Raw genomic sequence first — 20,544 nt, 5'->3', positions numbered from 1 at the left:
GCTAGACCAAATTTCCGAATACATACTCACAGTAACAGTAAAAAACTGGGTAGTTAACCTAAAGTTAATTGCGTACAATTTCTACAATGGACATTTGTAAGTATATTCACTAATATTCAGGTAACTTAAGGTAACACTTTGTGTAAAGTGACTTACATTTTTTAAAAGGACATGTGTAAGTGTATACATTAACTTCAGGATACTGTATGAGATATATGGTCGGACAAGCGTGAAAAAGTAAGGTGTAACAGACCAACATTGTGAACCTATCCAATATGATAAACAATATTTTCAAAGTCTTAAACACTGCAATGCAACACTGAATTTATTCCTTCCATTTGTACTTATAATCTGTCTATACCCATGAAGGAAAACGATTTTAGATTTTTCAACATAATACCCGATTTTAATCAAACAACATTTTACTTATTGTCTGGTGAATATACCAGACAGAAGAAGTGACAAACAATATGTCTCTGAGCTATACCGGACTTCCGAAACTATACTAATTGTTGATTTCCAATTTCTGACTAAAATGTTGCGATGAAGCCATTCCAGAGTCACAGTACATGATATGTATACAATTTCATTTATAATGAACACTTAAAAAGCAATTATCCCATTTAAACCACTGGTACAAGAACAAATAGAAAATGCAAGTGTACGTGTAATACCAGGTATACTATATAATAAATACTATAAGAACCATGGTCATGAACGGGAAAATATACTAACCCACTTCAATCGCGCATTTCATACCTAAAACCCACAGTTCGGTAGATGTGTACTATGGATATTAAACCAGTGGTAATTTGTCATTCATTGTGTACCGGTCTTCAATATTTCTTATCTTAGAGAGACAACGCATAGTTTATAGTTTTATCAACGTTGCAGAAAAAACTTTGTTGAATTTCCATGGTGAAGTCCCGGTCTAGATTACAAAACTATCCCGATTGGTTGATGTGAAAATGTATGTCAGTCGTCGTTAAACAACACATGTACGCTAAGATGTCTATATTCAGCATATGTGCAATACGAATTAAATAAACAGAACAGATGTATACCAATGTATGACTTCAAATTCAAATAACATTTCTAAAATGAATTTCATTCATTACTTCGATTTTTATTGTAAAACTGTGAATATTTTGCATTCTGTTTTCGTTAGTTTACATTTCACCCAATATGCGCACACTGCTTTGACCTCTAGACCAAAAGTTCATTAGGGAAGTTCATTCAAGTTTTTTTCTGTAACGTTGACGAAAGCATGTGGAGTATTTCTGCAAAATGAAATCCTGAGACAACGTAATTGGTACACGACGGAAGATGAATTACCGCTTGTTCAATATGCTGGGTACCCATTCACCGAACCGCTCGTTTTAGATGAGAAATGTACGACTGAAATGCGTTAGTGTACTTTTTTGTTCATGAACATGGTCCTTATAGTATACCTATGAACAGGGTTTAACATACAAAGTTGCAAATTCTTTCTGTTCTGGTGCCAGTGATTAAAACAATACATTCAAAATGCTTAGCATCTTTAACATAGATTTTTACCATTATTTACAATTTCACCAACATTAAAATATACATTTAATAGAAGAAATACCACAAAAAGATATCCTGTATAAAGATGTGCTGTTTCACATTTCTTCTTTTAAGTACTATTTAAATCAACTGAAAGAAACATGATAAATAAATGTCGAAAGTCTAAAAAAGTTAATAACTTTTTCAAATAAAATGTTTTAACTGTTGAAACATTTTTATGTCATGAAAAATTAATACTCACTTAACATCACACAGTTTACATGTCAAGATGTACATAGAATCTATAAGCACGCTAGAGGAGAATAAGGAACATTTTGCACATGAACTCCTGTTAAATCATTACTAAACATGGATGCTATTCTTATTTATTTTCAGGATAAATCTTACTTCATAGTTTGTTGTATACATTTTACAAAATATGTCATAGAGAACAAGTAGACATAATAGGTCTGGAATGTTCAAAGTTGGGCGATATAAAAACTGTAACAGGGTGGTAGTAGAAATTACCTGAATTTTCAAAATATCTGTAATAGTGTTGATTTAAGAGCTAAAAGTGTATTTTTCTCCATGTAAAAATCAGGCAAAGTCACAATTCAAAATTTGTTTTAGAAATATTACAGAAATTTAGAAATTCGTGCCTTTATGTTAACTCAGATATCTTTCAACAATCCATCAGCAAAGAAAGACAAAACTTGAATCTTAAAACTTACTCTTAGTGTCCAAACTCCTGAGATTTTCTATAGAAAATACCCAAGCATTATCTCTTTTTATCATATTTTTAGAACTATGAAATTCCGTTACCGCCTTTGTAGAACTTTAGAATGATTTACAACATCTTGGTATTGTCTTGTATCTAGAAAGACCCAGTTACTATTTGTGCCTTTTGATCAAATTCTACTAGAAATACGAAAGTTAACTTGAAAAGAAAGTCTCACTAATTTAGCTATTTTTTAATCAAAAATTCTACTTGACATTCCATTCATGATATACAATTACAACAATGAAAATGTTTATAAGCAGCGTATATGTGAAACGCAGGACATTTCCAGTTAAATTAAAGTGGATATTTAGTAGTGTGCTTTATTCTATGTAGGAATATACACAGGAAAATTCACTGATGCTGGTTACATGATTATTTATTATCAAATGTAACAAATGAAGTACAGATACATCTGTTTCACCCCCGTAAATAGTGACAGCAACACTGACTGTGTATTGAAAAAGACATTTATAAAATCACTAAAGCACAAATAAAGTATTTAATAAAACTGTTGTAAAATATCTTGTCCGACAATTATCCTTAATTATAACACGACCACCAAATAATCTAAATACACATAGATTAAAATCAGTATAGGGATATTTGGCGATAACCCATGCGCGTGCAAAGTAGTGTCGTCATTGTCTATGTATAGAATGATCCAGGTGCGTTGCATGAAGAGTCGTTCGTGTCGTTAAAAGTAGCTAGCATTTTTTCCATGTGTGTCGTGTAAGAATCGAAATAACAAGTTCCAAAGTGTGATTTATCGTAGAATAGCCCGAGTGTTTGGTTCTTATGCGAAATAATATACCACTCAGGCCTACGTGAGACCGCAGAAGAAATGTTTTATTAACCATATATGCCAATTGTGATTTCTTATATACCAACAACAATCCTCGATGAATGAGCCATCAAGAAACTTTCTTATAAAACAAATGGTCTTTCAAAACAATGATTTTCTTAAGATATCTAGAATGACATGGCATAACATAGTTAACAAGCTTCCAAATAAAAATATCAAATAGAGATATAGGCGGATATCATGTCCTTTACACTTCTCAATGGTTTACGTCATGCCGGAAGTGGTGATATCTGTAAAACATCCTTTGGAAGCAATGAAGCAATAAAGTAAAGAAAAATAATAAGAGACTCGATCTGACTGAGGCTGTTCATGAGAGGTAAAGAAATGTGTGAACCCTCTCACGCCACCTAGCACCGGCTTAAGCGGAACTCTAAATATATGTTGAATGGACTCCATAATCCCAAAAGACAAGAAAATATAACAACACGGAATCCAAGTACGGGAATACTTTTTTCACACGGCACATAAAGATTGAAGTTGTGGTAGTTGTTGAATTCTGTAAAAAGATCCTTTGGAAGCAAATAATGCAAACATGAAGAATAACAGCAGACTCGATCTGATTGAGTCTGTTCACGAGAGGTAATGAAATGTACAACAACTCTCACGACTATGGCAATGTTACGCATTTACAATATAGTACTTTAATAACGTAATAAAAATATGTTGACCATCACGCATTCTTGCATTATATTTTTTTCAACAACACTTTCTAACACCACCTAGGAGAGAAAAATGAATTTTATTATTAAACCAAAGGAAAGAATGAATTGTTTCATATCCATATAATAAACAACAATGGTGTCCTGTTCGGATTCTACTGATCTAACAAAGCTTGTTATAAATTGCAAAAATAACTTTGCAAATGATTTTTTGAAAGCTTGGTAAAGAGTTTTGTTGTATTTTCTGCTAAATTTAAGATGGTAACAAAGGAATAATGAAATGGGAACGGACAGTTTTCTCGCTATTTATAATGATTGAATGCACGTCTTTTTGATCACATTCACAGGTAGATTTCACCCCACATAAACATATGAAAGTGCTGAACCTTTGAAACAGTATTAGAATTTGCAGTGAAGAAGAATTGCACATTTAGTAAAGATGATACGACTACATCTATAACAAATCACAAAGACAACTTCTGAATATACGAGTAAAACTGAGAAAATGTTTTGTATATAAAATTTTGTGTATAACATATATCTTTAAGGATAAAAACAACAGCCTAATCTAATGATACGCACATTTTTCATTCTTCATTTTATACTTTTCAATTTTAAATCAGTACTTGCAAGAATCAAGAATCTTTATAAAACTTTAGGCTTTCCTAGTAGTTTAAAGGTGGTCAATCACAATTGATCAACAATTTATTACATTTTTCAGATTTCCTATATTCTGCCAGACATTCATATTAGGAAAAAACATTGCACAGAGTTAGATCACTATAGGAATTCATCTATTTTCAATCTCTCTTGGTTGCGCAAACGAGATAGAAAAAGTGAAGTAATGACAATTCTATAAACTTGCATTCTAATTATATTTGGCAAAATGTATACTTTTCAATGCAAATCTTTGACACCTTCAATACAGTAGTGCTTATCTTCATATTATTCCTTAGGAAACATATGTTTATTTAATTCATACTTATGCTTAATTAACTGGAAAACCAGTGTTGGTAAATCAAATTAAAAAGAAATACTTCAAGTATGAATCTGACGTGTATTGAGAAATCTGTGAACACAAATAAGTGATGAGCTAATTAAGTTTTGAACAAATCCATTATTTGACCATAATTTGATTAACCACCTTTAATCACAACTGATATTTCAAGTACAAATGCAACTTGCAAATGCAGCTCGGTTTAGCAGTAGTAAAAAGACTGATGTCAGAGCTCGCCAGGTAATTAATGTCATGGTGATCAGTCGTCCATGGCCGCCGGTTATTCTCCATCTGCATTCACATTGTAGCTCTTGAAGAAATCTTTGAGATAAGCAAATGTAGGCCTACTGTCTGCTACTATGTTCCAACATTTCAACATGATTTCATAATAAGGGTCTGGACAAGGCACTGGTCCGTCAATTGGTTTCTGCATTCGGAATCCTTTGTATACACGATTCAGTGACTCATATCCATTCATACCTGAATACAGAAAATAGAGTGGAATTTATACAATATACATCAATGTGCTTTTTTGACAATTCCTGCTTAGAGGGGGACTAATTTTCATGGATTTATTGTTTTTATATCAATCCAGGAAATTAATAACACCTAACAAATGATACTTTAAATGTTGGTTATATTTCAAATATCCACAAAATGGTTCCTTCAAGGCAATGTTTTAAGCCGAAACCAAGTAAACTTTACATCAACAAAATTAAAAGTCCTGATAGTATATACTGAGAGTACCCCTTTTTGACCGAGTTTAATTTTTGATTTCCTTTATAAATAACAAACACATTAACTGCACTAGAAAAACACAATCAACATCACCTATATTATCCTTCAAAAAATAATCAAATTTTTGAAACAGGCATTTTGTATCTTCCTGATTATAATGATGATGCGACAAATATCACATTAAGTAATGAGAGCATTTACCAGGGTAGGGAACGTTTCCAAAAGTAATCAGTTCATACAACAACACACCATATGACCACACATCTGATTTTATGCTGAATTTTCTGTCAAATGCCGCCTCCGGTGCTGTCCATTTTATAGGGAACTTTGTATCTATACGACAAATAAAAGCTCAAAGAACATTAAAATCCACCCCTACACCTTGATGCATAAAATAACTGCGCAAGTGACAGAAATTATTTGGTCACTGTACACTGGACGTTTGAAGTACTGACCTCAACTCAATAATTATGGATCATATACCAGTCATAGTATGACCTTCGCATCAAATATGATCTTAGAATAAAGTATTTTTCAGTTATTTGGCATAAAATTCAATTATTCGACCTACTGACCTCAAAATCAATAGAGGTGATCTGCTGGTCATGGTCAGCCTACCTATAAGTTTCGTGATCCTAGGCTTAAGCTTTCTTTAGTTATTGCCCGGAACGCTTTAACTGTTCGGTGTCACTGTGACCTTGACCTTTGTCCTACTAACCTCAATATCAATAAAGGTCACCTTCTGGTCATGATCAACCTCCCTCTTAGGTTTTTGTGATCCCTGCCTAAAGGGTTTTCAAGTTACCGTCTTGAAACGGTTTAACTGTTCCGGATTACTGTGACCTTGAACTTTGACCTACCGACCTCAAAATCAATAAGAGTTATTCTCTGGCCATGATCAATCTCCATATTGACTTTCATGATACCCGACCATAACGTTCTCGTGTTATCATCCGGAAACCGTGTAAATGTTCGCGGTCACTGTGACCTTGACCTTTGACCTACTGATCTCAAAATCAATAGGGTCAATTACAGGTCATGACCAACTTTCCTATCAACTTGTATGATATTAGGCCCAAGCTGTCTTGAGTTATCATCTAGAAACCGATTGGTATACGGACCGACCGGCCGATCGGCCGACCGACCGACAACTGCAAAACAATATACCCCTCCTTCTTCAAAGGGGGCAGAAATAGCAATATTTACAAAACTTGTACATACATGAGCATTAAACAATTTTCTTTCAATCATCACATCAAATTAAACCCTTAGTCTGCTATATATCTTTCAATATAGACAATACTGTTAACTGTTAAAACGGGTGCTTACTAAATATATACTGACTGAATAGCGAGCAGTGCAGGTCATGATCAACCGCACTGATGTGCGGGCTTATCAGGACCTACACTGGTTACAAAAACAAAATCAACTGTGTCCAGAATGGTAAGGGTTAAAATGTAAATTAAATATGCTCAAAAGGTAAAACCTTATACAGAACTAGAATGCCTCTTGAGGTTCTTATTAAGATCAATTTTTGCAACTTGTTTGTTTTTGTTGGGTTTAACGGCGCACCGACACAAATATAGCTCATAAAGCGACTTTCCAGCTTTATATTAATCACAGATGGGCATCTGGGTAGAACCACAGACCTTCGTAAGCCAGCTGGATGGCTTACTCAAATGACGAATTCAACGCCTCGAGTAAGACTTGAACCAACATCGGTGAGGGACAAGAGTTTTGATGTCAGTAACCTTAACCACTACATTTTGCGTGAACAAGAGCTGACCGTAAGACAGCCAATGCCCGACTATTCGAATTGTTTTCCCAGAGGCAGCAACATTTCCGTAAATATTAAAACAAGTTAAAACGAGTTTCAATCCAGGATCTGCATCAGTTTCACAGAGATAGTAACTTTCATGCAAAATTTTAACCAGAAGTTTTTAAGTTCTAAACGGGGCATAATTTTGCAAAACACATGTTATGGGATTTGATGCCAGTTATATGAAACCAAAGAGACGTGTTAATTTTCAATTCAATATTTACATTAGTGTTTGAGATAGTAACTTGCATGCAAAACTTAAACCAGGATTTTGTAAGTCCAAAAGGACGGCGGGCATAGTTTGCAGAGCTTTCTTATTTATAAAGGTACCACCCATTAAAGGAGGCAATCCCAATGGGAAAAGTATGTTTTATTTCCAATGTTGAACTTGAAATTCCCAAACTATTGTTATTTCCTAGGTTTTTTTAAAAAAAATTTAATTCAGTCAATAATTATCCATATACCAGCACATATTTCAAAATGTTAATCAAAAGAAATCAAGTATACTCCGTTAAGTCTCCGTTATTCTAAATTAAGACAAATTACAGAGATATTTTCCCAACTGTATCGGTGGCATTCCCAAAATGATGAGAAAAAGGCTTGGTTTGACCAAACTACATGTCAGAGTTATTGGACTGGCTGCCTTCACCAAGTTATATAACCCCAGAACACATGTGAAGTTTCAAATCAATATCTGTTTTAGTTTAAGAGAAACTTGCATGCAAATCTTCAATCAGAATTTTCTAATCTAAACAGGAAGTTCGAAAGGGGGCATAATTTGCCCAAAATACTTGTCAGAGTTATCGGACTTGATCCTGTGACCTAGAAAAAGAAACAAGAGCTGTCAAAGAAAACAGCGCACTCGACTATTTTGATGCTGGACAGTGAAACTGGGCACATCTGAGGAAGCTGGAGCTGTCACTGGAGTGTTTGATTACTCCAATATGGATGATGATATTGGACAAAGCTTAAGTCTGTGTCAAAAGGAGCACTTATCTAGTTATGTGTTTTAGATGATATTTTGTTCATCTAGAATCATTCAGAGGAAAGTATTAGACATTTTTGACAGATTTAAACATGCCGTTTTCATGATACTATAAACTTTACATACTGTTATTCGAAAAATACATCTAGATCCACATTTTTAGATGTTAACAGAAAAAGATGAAAATGGTATCCTGCAAACTAGTGTTCATGAAAAAGACACTAACAGTCATCAGTCATCAGTACATAGAATTTTCATTATGTCACCCATTTTCATATAAAAAGGGTTTTCCCTTTAGTCAGGCTTAGCGTTTTAAGCGTTTTACTTAGGATAATTCCATTTTTGACAAGGAAATGGTCAAACTCAGAGAATACTTTCAAGCACGTAACAACCCTGCATGTGTTATAAATGAGGCATTAAAAAAATTCTCTTTTCTAATTTCTTAATAACATGTAATAAATGTTTGAAACAGTATGTTCGACAAACGCATAAACAATGTTAACAAATACTGAATAGTCATACATTTGATATCAATCATTATAATTATCCAGAAGCAACTACTAATTTTTCTGAAAGTTTTATTTCTCAAGGACATACTATCCAGGATTTCTCTTGTATGCCAATCGATAAAGTAACTTATCCTTGGAAAAGGTTTTTAAAAGAGACTTCCTGGATGTATCGTTTGAGCACTGTGTCTCCACAAGGAATGATTTCAAAAATTCTGTATTAATGCCTTTCAGAAATACCTGTTATATGCTTATATATTGCATGTTATGTTGTGTATATATTCCATAATCAGTTTTTACTGGTGCCTTATCTTAACCATCGCACTAATTATGCATTTTTCACCAGTATTTATGCATCATAATATGATCCTGTTTATGATTTTTACGCCGAACACTGTGCTAGATTTTGACGTTGTCGTCATTGACGTCGTTTGACGTTGTGTATTAAGGTAGTTCTGCACGGTTGATTAACCGGACGTCATTTATTCGGAAAACGTACAATAAAGCCTGTGTTCGGCGTACGAATGTGAAAATAATTTTATGAATGAATAGCAACCTGTAAGTAAATTATTTACAATGGCACTGTTACTATCTCTCTGAAGTTAAAAAGTGATATTAAAACACTTGACAAGTTAAATAATTCAAAATAATGTCATAAAATTAGTTTGAAATGTGCGGTTCACTTTAATCATGGTCAAATATCTCAAAAATAAGCACACGGACCTATACATTTTATTTCACCACATTATATGCCATATGTTTCTTTACGACTGTGAGAAGTTTCATTAGAATCTACAATGTAGAACATTTTCTAGTCGCGAAAATGTAATGAAAGTTGTGATTTTCCCATAGACTCCCATTAAGAAAAATTGTGTGAGGTCCAAATCTTTCAATTCAGTCTAGCAAAAAATCAAGCACACGCCCCTCATCTTTTTTATTCGCTGAATTTTCTAAGTATACTCAGCGTCAATGAAAAGTTACCACCCTAATGGAGATAACAAAGATTTGTCAAATTCGATGAACTCTATTAGAGGCACGGGCTGCACGTTCAAAATGACTTTTTCGAGCAATGTCGACATATACGAAAATTCTATCGCAAATCATTCATCGCACTTGAAAGTTAGTCGACAGACTAAAAGGAATACGTTACAAAAAAACAGAATATCTTTGCTAAGAATGCCACGTTTAAGGCACGATCAACGCCATCAGGACATTTGCATGGTCGACACCGAACTTTCATCCGTGAAATTGCACGTCGTATGTGCTGTTCTCACCTGACAGTCATGAAATGGGTTAGAAGACATGATCAGACAGGTTCTATGAGTAATGGATCGCGCACAGGCCATGAAAAAGTGACGTCGATATTGTATAAAAATTAAAGAGGTACATATTAAGTGGTAACTTTTCAATGACGCCAAGTATATATTCTGAAGTTTCGATCCGAACGTGCAGAACTACCTTAAAACATTACAGAAGTATAAAAGGAACATGATTCATAGAAAATTTCTGCAAAAGTAATGCATCATGACATTGTTTCATATCATGTGGCTAATAATGTGGCGCAACTATTTGAAATTTTAATCAAATAAGTGAGATAGAGCAGAAGTGCATCACAATTTTAACCTGAACTTTTAGTAAAAAGCAGACATAACTCGAAGCATTTTGGTATCAGATTCATGAACATTGTATCATACGATGTGGGTGACCATTTGGAACAACCGTTTTAAGTTTGAACAAAGCAGTCTGAAAGACGGCTACCTCCCCCGCCGCGGTTATGGACAGTGAAAGGGTTGATGGTATTGGGTAGAAGCATTAAACATTTGAGTTGTGACTTTGACTTTGAGCTGGCATGGGTGAATTTTGAGTTCTGCGCATCGTCTTGATAAGGGAATATTACACCAAGTCATATTAAAAGCCTTCAAGGGGCTTAAGAGATACGGCGCGAACACAAAATGGAGGCTCAAACATTTGACTTTGAGTTTTGACTTTGAGTTTTGAGCCAACATGACTATAATAATAATTATATAATAATAATAATAATAACTTTATTTAAAAAAGGTAACACATAAAGATATGTAACAGTGTTAGAACATATTAAATATCTTAAGTTTCAATGTGGCCTTCTGTAATATTACACACAAAAATAGATTAAAACTGATTATCTAATTATAATATAAGATAGAATTAGAATGATGAACATTTAAATACAGCATTCACTCTTGACAAACACTCTATTTAATTAGAAAAATAATATGTATACAATCATAAAAAGTAAAATCACTCAGATATGCATTCACCCGTTAAAAGAAAATAAATAAATAGCAATTACAGAAAAAAAAGTTGTAGCTTTTTCAGATCCTAATAAGTATTTTTTGTGTTTGCTTTTGAAAGAAGTAAGTGAATCCACACAACGAATATTTTGTGGAATGATATTCCATACTTTAGCACTATTATAGCCAAATGATCGTTTCATATAATTCGTGCGACATTTAGGTATTACAATATCATTATGTACAACTGATCTAAGGCCATAAATTTCATTGCTGGAAAATGTTAAAATATTAGATATGTAAGATGGTACCAGATTTTTTGTAGTTTTAAATATCATTACTCCAGTATGGTATTTGCATCGATCAGAAAATTTCATCCATCCGAGTTCTTTTAACATTTCAGATTTATTTGTCTGCAGTTCTTTATTTAAAACAATTCTAGCAACTCTTCCTTGAAGAGCAAAAATCTTATTTAATGAGCCTTTACTGCATGTAGACCAAATTGTACAGCAGTAATCTAAAACAGACAAAATATATGCATTGTAGAATATTTTTTTCATATCCTCTGTTAAAAAATAAACAATCCTTTTCAATAGTGCAATTTTTGAGTTAACTTTCAAACATATTTTGTCTATTTGTATATTCCACGAAAGTGTATTGTCGATATAGATTCCTAAAACTTTTTGAACTGTTACATTTTCTATGATAGATCCACCAATAGTTAAGTTCAGATTGCTGCAATTGCGCTTCTTGTGTTTTGTACTTATTTGCATACATTTTGTTTTTGATGGGTGTAACAGCATGTTGTTTGAAAAACACCATTTTTCGATTTTATCTAAATTTTCTTGGAGTTTACTTCCAACAATTTTCATATCATAATCAGATTCATATATTGTCGAGTCATCAGCGTATAGATCAATATTACCTACATTTGTTGATAATGCTATGTCATTGATATAAAGTAAAAATAACAGGGGGCCGATAATTGACCCTTGTGGAACGCCGGAACTAAGGGTCATTTGTTCGGATCTGAAGTTACCAACTTTAATCAACTGTTTCCTGTTGGATAAATACGACTGGAATAATTTAATTGTACTATCTGTAAATTTATATAATTTTAGTTTATGTAGTAAAATAGAATGATCAACAAGATCAAATGCTTTCCTTAAGTCAAGAAATACAGCACCTACATATTTCCTAGAATCTACGTCTTTTAACCAGGTATCTATTAATCGCGTAAGAGCTGTATGGCATGAATGATTGGGTCTAAATCCTGACTGAGTTTCGTGAATGATGTTAAATGTTTTGAAAAAAGATTGCATTTCAATCGCTATATGTCTTTCAAATATTTTAGATATTGTCGGTAAAATTGAGATAGGGCGATAGTTGTTTGGATCTTCTTTGTTTCCTTGTTTAAATACTGGAACAACAAATGCCTCGTTTAAAGAATCTGGAAACGTACATGTGTCGATACCTTTGTTTATCAAAAATGCAATTGCAGACGTGATATAGTCACCACAATATTTAAGTATATTAGGACCAATGCCGTCTAATCCCGTTGATTTATTAGTATCTAATTTGTCTATAATTTTTTTAACTTCAAATGCCGATATTGGTTCAATATTAAACATGTTAAATTTCAATTTGTTGTCTAGATACTTTTCCAAAAATGAGAAATTATTTGTTACAAATTCTGTTTTTTAACGATATTTGATATATTAATGAAATGATTGTTCAGTGCATTCAATATATTTGAAGGCTCATCGATATTTTTTTCATTTATAACCATTTTTGATGGCAATGATATGCCATTTTCTTCTGTATTGTTATTTGATATATTTCTTATATTTTTCCACAAATAGCTTGGATTTTTATTATCTTTTATTGCAATGTTATATATATTCTTTTTACTTTTCTTTATCATGGATGAAATTTTGTTCCGCAAAATCTTGTATTCATTAAATTTTTTATCCTTATGTAGCTTATCCCGTTGAATAATTGCTTTTTTGATATCTTCTGTAAACCACGAAGGTTGTATGACGCGTTTTACCCTTTTTGTTTTCATAGGTGCATGTTTTATCAGGCTGTTGTTTAATATAGAATAAAGAAAATGTAGTGATTTATTGGGGTCAGAGAATGTTTCTATCAAGTTAAATGGTGCAGGTGATAAATCGTTCCGAAAACCGGCTTCTTCAAACTTTTGAAAGACCTGTACGTTATTGTTTTGTGACTATCTTGATTTCCATTGGTGTGTTTCATCGATCTCGTGAAACATATTGGGTAATGATCACTGATATTGTAGTTTGGAACCAATATTTCACTTATATATTCACATTGTGTAGTATATATATGATCAATAATAGTAGAACTTAGTTTTGTTATTCGTGTTGGGATTTTAATAAGTTTATTAAGACCGAATTTCATTATTACATCCTGCCATTTTTATTTGTGAATTTTTCATACTTATTTTCCGGCAAGTAATTGATGTTAAAATCTCCGAGGATATGCGTTTCTAAGTTTAGCAGGTCGAGTGTTTCAAGTTGAGCTTCAAATAAATCTATCCACGCCTGATTTACATCTGGTGGTCTGTATACGAATTTCACTAGAAATGGTTTACAATTGGTATAATTTACTTGAATGCAGATTGACTCAATATCATCATGTTCTAGGTCATACCGCCGTGTGTACGGAACTTTTTTTGCTAGGTATACTAAAATTCCACCACCTTTTTTATTAAGTCTGTCTTTTCTCTCAAACGAGAAATTATTGATACTTAAAAATTGGTTTTCGATGTTTTCCGTGAGAAAAGTTTCACACAGTCCAAGAATATCACTTGAATTTGGTAAACTTAAAAGATACTTAACTTCATCAAGTTTAGGAAGAACATGTTGAATATTTAAACTAGCATTATGAAAGAAAAGTATGAAAAAATACCGCCATTTGCGTTTTTTGCAAATTCTACTTGAGAATCTCTGTATATGTTACTTATACTTTTCATTTGTATTTTTTGTAGTATAGTTTTATTATTAATTTTATTATCGTTATCGTTATCATCATCATCATAATAATAATAATCATTATCGTTATCGTTATCGTTGACGTTGTCGTTATCATTATTACTAGTATTATTATTATCATAATTGAAAGTATTATAATTATTATCATTTTTAGATGATGGTTCCAGCAATGAAAAATATTGGCACTTACATATCAAAGGGCCTGGAGTATTTGTCTTCGCTGTCCTATGTTCTCATGAAGTCCCTTCTGTCGTACATTTTTCTCCCGTAGTTGTCTGAAATTGAGTGTGTTCTACAGTTATTGGTATAATGATTTGTTAAACCACAGTTTTGACAAGATCGGGTCATACCTCGATATGATCGTCCGTTGTTTCTGTCTCTTTTATATTCTGTTCTCGAATTAAATGGTAAGCTCCTTGCAGACTTTCGCCGATTTTGCCAAAATGAGTGACTAGAGAAATGTTCCGCTGGTGGACTTCTGTAAGTATCTTGATCTGATGAACGACTCTTTATAACAGAAATCCATTCATTCAAACACATAAGCAGCGTACTTGAACCTCGGTTGTTTAGGTGAATTCCATCAGGTGTATAATAATGGGTGACAGTTTTCCGGTTCATATAGATGAAAGATGTGAAACACTGTACCAGGTAAGCTCCAGTTTCATCGCACACTTGTTGAAGAACATTATTAAAGACGGTAACATCTGCATCTTTTCTCGGACATAACGTACACAGATGCACTTTACATTCTTTGCGTAAAAGTTATTGGCAATGTCCTTCATTTCATCTCCTAACGTCGCATAAGTATCATAAGTTGTACACATTGTCTTGATAAGGTAATCATTCGACTAAAGTTTCATAAAACTCCTTCAAGGGGTTTAGGAGATACAAAGCGGACACAAGATGGATTGTGACATGATCTTGAGCCGACATGGCTGACTCTAAAGTTCTTCACATTGTCTAGATGAGACGATCATTTGACCAAAGTTTCATTAAAATCCTTCAAGGGGTTTAGGAGATACAGCAGTTTCATACAAGAAGATTTTTTTAAAAATCCACTATATCGTAATTATTTGAACAGGTTTGGCAGGAAGTTACACAACAGCCATTTGTTTGATTTCAAAATCGGACAAGCAGTTTCAGACACAAGGGTTTACAATGTATATACATATATTGAAGAGTGACCAAACCCCCATGTTTCTTTTTTTGACGAATTAGAATAATTTGAACAAACTTGATAGAGGATCAAACAAGACTCATTTGTGTAAAATTAATTCAAAATCGGCGATTACAATAGCTTATCCCATAACTCAGCTAATAAAAGCCCTAGGCTATTTGGTTTTGGGCAAGAAGGAACATTTTCACGGACAACGGACGTACGCTGGACGGTTGCCGGACGGTGAGAGATCACAACAGCTCACGCTTAGCTCTTTCTGCTCAGGTGAGCTAATATAATCCAAGGGCATGTGGTTTTAGAAAAGAAGATTTTCGAAGTTTTTTCCCTATATAAGTCTATATAAGCCATGTGACCCCCAGGGCGGAGTCATACTTGACCCTAGGATGATAATCTGAACAATCTTTGTAGAAGCCTACTAGATGATGCTACATACCAAATATCATATTCCTAATCTCTGTAGTTTTGGACAAGAAGATTTTCAAGGATTTTCCTATATAAGTATACATAAACCATATGACTCCCAGGGCGGGGCCATATTTGACCCTATGGGGATAATTTGAACATTCTTGGTAAAGGGCCACTACATGATGTACATAACAAATATCAAAGTCCAAGGACGTGCAGTTTAAGACAACGATTTTCAAAGTTTTTCCCTTTATATTTTTATAAATAAGGTGACCTCTTGGACGGGGACATATTTGACCCTAGTGGGATAATTCGAACAGTCTTGGTAGAGGACAACTAGATGGTACTACATACTAACTATCAAATTCCTAGAACCTGTGGTTTTGGACAAAAAGAATTTTAAAGTTTTCCCATCCGTTTGCCATGGTTCTGTATGGAATTCAATCCTTTGAAACAATTTTAAAAATTACCATCCAAGAAACATTCCTCTGATTTGTTTTTCAAAATTTGCCTGATGGTTTAAGATGAGATATTGTTAAAAGGAAAGTGTAGATGGAGGGACGGACGGACGCCGAACGGTGAGCGATCACAATAGCTTTGTGCTCAGGTGAGCTAAAAAGAGAAAGTGCATCAAATCTTTAACCAGTGTGTGGACGCGGAAGGACTGACGCCGACGCCAGGTCGAGTAGGTTAGCTCTCCATATACTTCGTATAGTCAAGCTAAAATACGTTTCAAAGCTATATGCCATAATAGCTATATGAACTTGCATGCAGAACTTTAACCAGGATTTTCCAAAAGGGAGTATTTGGCCAAAATGCATGTCAAGAGTTATGGGACTTGATGCTATCACCTATTTTTATAACCACTAAGACACATTCGAAGTCTCAACAAATTAATATCTCATTAGTTTTGTAGCTAGTCACTTGCATGCAAAAGTTTAACCATGACTTTCTAAGTCCAAAGGGGGTATATTTTGGTCAAAATACATGTCAGAGTTATAGAACTTGACCCAGTGAGTTTAGTAATTGACCTAGAAAAAGAAAAATATAAGTTTCAAAACAATATGCCTTTAAATGATATGTATACGTACTTGCATGCAAAACTTTAACCACGGCGTGACGCCGACGCCAGGGTGAGTAGAATAGCTGAAATAGTGACATTATTATGTAGCATGTTTTACTTACTGTCTTGACCCTCATAAATATCTTTCTGCATCACCTTTGCAAGACCAAACCCTGCCACCTTTACTTCGTTGTGATCATCCACAAGAATATTACCAGCCCTCAGGTCTATATGTACAATATTCTCTGTCTCTAGATACACCATGCCATCAGCTATCTGAATACACAAATATACCACTTTTAATATACCTGATCTAGTCTGAGAATGCGAGTTCGAGATATGGAGCTTCAACTGTATATAGAGCAAAAGAATAAAAGGTAAAATTGAAAACTTCAAGATTCCCCTGTTTAGAATAAAACATTAGTTTATATTATCACTCTGCTGGTCTGATCAAAGACATTATCTTTGCAATCAAAATTTTCCTGCCCCTTTTTTATGAGGAAAAGATAGAAGTTGTTCAGTACTTGCAAATAGAAAAAAAGACACCAATGAACAAATAATTGGAAACGTAATTGACTTACAGAAAAGAATAAAATATAGCAAAAATACCTAATAGTATTCAATCAAAAGAATTCATATATAATGTGAAAAACATAGTAATGTTGGGAGAGATTAGTGTGTCTAATTTTTTATCTTTTGGAAAGGCAATATTACTAAGGTCTCCACAAACTCCAACATGACTTGGGTCAATGTCAAAAGTATCTTAATACAGACTACAGCTCATAGTAAAATCTGTTTAGAGAACAGATGGTTAATATTGATATGTGTCTAAAAATGATTTTCATATGATTATAATAACTCTATCAAACCTGGCCAGCCATGTCAGCTAATGAATTGAAGCCGAGGGTTTTGCCCTCATCTTTGCGTAAGTAATCCAGTAGGGTCCCGTGCATCATGAGCTCAGTTATAATATAGATAGGTTCTGATATTGTACACACTGCCATCAGCTGTACAAGTTTATTATGTCTTAAATGATGCATGAGCTTCGCCTCGGCCAGAAAATCGTCAGCCGTCATCTGACCTTGCTTCGATGTTTTCACAGCCACGTCTACTGTTTTACGCCATTTACCTGCCAGGGAGAAGAAAATAATATGTAACTATGGATACAATGATTTTGTAATGTGAAATCATTATTATCTTCAGTCCACGAAATTAAATCATAGAAAACATATAAAAGTTCATTTTAGCTTCAAAAACTAAAGTCCACAAATTCTAAACTAAACCGCAAAATGTCATGCCGACTGAATTAAACAATGTTCAGAATAACTAGCGATACAAACAATACATAGATTTTCTCATCGATTTATATCTAAAATTTAGTATTGTCTTATGTAAGATTAAAACCGCTTCTGCTGACTGTGTCAGGCACTGGACCATTCTTATATGTACACTAACAAAAAGAAAGTCTTCAATCTTCTTAAAGTTAAAGGTGTCAAGATTTTAATTTTGGCAAACATACGAAATTAACATGGGCAGCACCTGAAAATGCATAACATAGGTTCAACTTGATACACCCTATATGAACTAATTTTAAACCTTCTCTCCATAATTGTCGCGAGTTTCTTTGAAGGTAATGAATCTGCAATAACAATTAGCAATTTTCGGGTGATTATGTATTTACGTGAGGCATCTTGGCATTCTTCTGACGTAAATTTAGCTAAAGGCTTACATGACTCTGTAAATACCGAAAAACAAAATCACATGCGATGAAGTTATGTTATTTGCAGATTTTCGACATGAACCCACTACCTTAAAACATAAAATATTTCAACAATCTGTGAACAGTCTCTTGAGCTTTAAGACATCAGAGTTTCCCATGCAAGTTTTTATATCATAATACATTACAGTTCTTACCAGCGAAAACCTCTGCAAAACAACTTCCTCCAATTTTTTTCAGAAGTGTCACCGACTCCCTTGATACTTCTAGCTCCCTGAACTGTACAAGAGGTCGAATTTGTGGGCATGAACTCTCCAACTTACAGCATAGTCCATCAGCTACATCTATTGTATAAGAATTCAAGTGAGAAAAACAAAACACATAAGCCCCTAATGATGGACTGTCAAAGTTAATTTGGCATGTAATTCTCAGTCTCTAGCATGCAGTGAACTTGGTCTATAACATTATGCTCAATAAACAGTAGAAGTAACCTACAGTTGACAGGAACTGTCTTAAATTTCAAATTCAAGTAAAAGTAATTGAGAGGAAAACATCTTACAGCCCACTCCGATTTTGTTAATAATAACACGAGTATACAACTTTTCAAGTTGACTTTTTCTTCTAATTTCAACATGTCTAAAGCAGCCACTTGCCTTCAGTAGTAGGCCCAGATTGTATATATCTTTTGGCTGACTGCTAAATACAGGTTTGTCTGCAAGTGTTTATCTTATCTCCTTAAGGCAAAGAAAATCTCCTATATAAGTGACCCTCACCCAAATGCCATACAATCTTAATCCCCAATAAACAGGATCCTGTCTAGTCAGGTCTAATAAGGGTCCATAAAATCCATGTAGACTTGACATGTAGTGCATGTCAGATGATCTAAATTTTATTGATATGTACAGATGATTTGTCATTTCCTGTGCTTTGCAATTTAGTGATTGAAATGCAGCGTTTTTTACAAAATATATACACACAATTATTTTAGTTGATAATATACTAATTGTGATATTGCTTATTTTAATTAGTCATTTCGAATACTGTCCAGACCAATTAAATTTTAACTCTTACAGCAAAGCAATTCTCACTCTTTTAGAAAACTCCCACCTTTATTTGATAAAAAATAAAATAATTATTTCAAACTGAAAAAGAGGAATGACCAGTATTTTTTCATTCAATTATTATGATTTTTTTTATCTAAGTAATAAAATAAAATCAGCAAAATTGATAATTGCTAGATTTTATGAGAAATTAAAGAAGCGTTAAAAACAAATGCAGATAGAAGGATTTTATACATGAGAAAAATGCATTCAGGCCACACCACATGAATAAAAATACTGTTTCATCCAATACGCAGACCGTAGGCCACACACCTCGCATACCAGAATCAGTGACTTTAAACTGTCAATCATGTGACACCAATGTCAGCGTCCTGTTCATCTACCCAGTGACAGACTTGATAATAAAACTATTTGTTTGTTTCAGTTGTTCTTACTTTATCAAACTATTTTGTAGTGCCTGATAAGAAAACGTTAAATGATACCCCCCCCCACCCCTTACAACAACTTGGGAATATCGAATCAATACACGTAAATGCATAGTACACTTAACAACTCAAAACTTAAGTGTTACATTTGGCTCAGGTGTAAAACATCTTCTATATTTTTATGTTGCGATATGTATGATATGTGATATGGCTATTTTAGTCACAACAGTTGAACTTTGAACCTAAAACTTCACATAAAGAAACAACATACGTGTATGTCTGTACCTACTTAAAATAGCAGAATGTCTAACAAAATAATCATTTGCTTAACCATATTTTCTGGAATTCCATTTTTATTTATTGTTCGATTGATTTTCTTTTCTTTTCTTTGATGGGTTTAAAATCATACTGACTCACACATTTATCGGTCATACGGCGACCTTCCAGCTTTTAATAGTGGAAGAAGACCTCAGGTGTCCCTCAGTGCATTATTTCGCCACGGACAGCGCCTGGGAAGAACTGTTGACTTCCTTAG

General features: G+C 33.7%; 1 protein-coding gene across 1 annotated transcript in view; it reads right to left on the bottom strand.

The window, feature by feature from the left end:
• Positions 1 to 310: 310 nt before the first annotated feature.
• The window catches only part of LOC128555914 (tyrosine-protein kinase HCK-like), an 86,538-nt gene continuing 66,304 nt past the window's right edge, over positions 311 to 20,544 (bottom strand). The window contains exons 12-17 of the mRNA XM_053539733.1: positions 18,721 to 18,867; positions 17,676 to 17,935; positions 16,929 to 17,082; positions 5,766 to 5,897; positions 5,111 to 5,306; positions 311 to 970 (exon numbers count right to left, since the gene is read on the bottom strand). Of these exons, the coding sequence (XP_053395708.1) occupies positions 937 to 970; positions 5,111 to 5,306; positions 5,766 to 5,897; positions 16,929 to 17,082; positions 17,676 to 17,935; positions 18,721 to 18,867 (923 nt within the window). The 3' untranslated portion in view covers positions 311 to 936. The remainder of the gene's footprint in view (positions 971 to 5,110; positions 5,307 to 5,765; positions 5,898 to 16,928; positions 17,083 to 17,675; positions 17,936 to 18,720; positions 18,868 to 20,544) is intronic.

Source organism: Mercenaria mercenaria, chromosome 3 (assembly GCF_021730395.1).
Source record: "Mercenaria mercenaria strain notata chromosome 3, MADL_Memer_1, whole genome shotgun sequence".
Classification (NCBI taxonomy): Eukaryota; Metazoa; Mollusca; class Bivalvia; order Venerida; family Veneridae; genus Mercenaria; species Mercenaria mercenaria.
The sequence above is the reverse complement of the archived record's forward strand: the minus strand, read 5'-3'. Positions and strand labels throughout refer to the sequence as shown.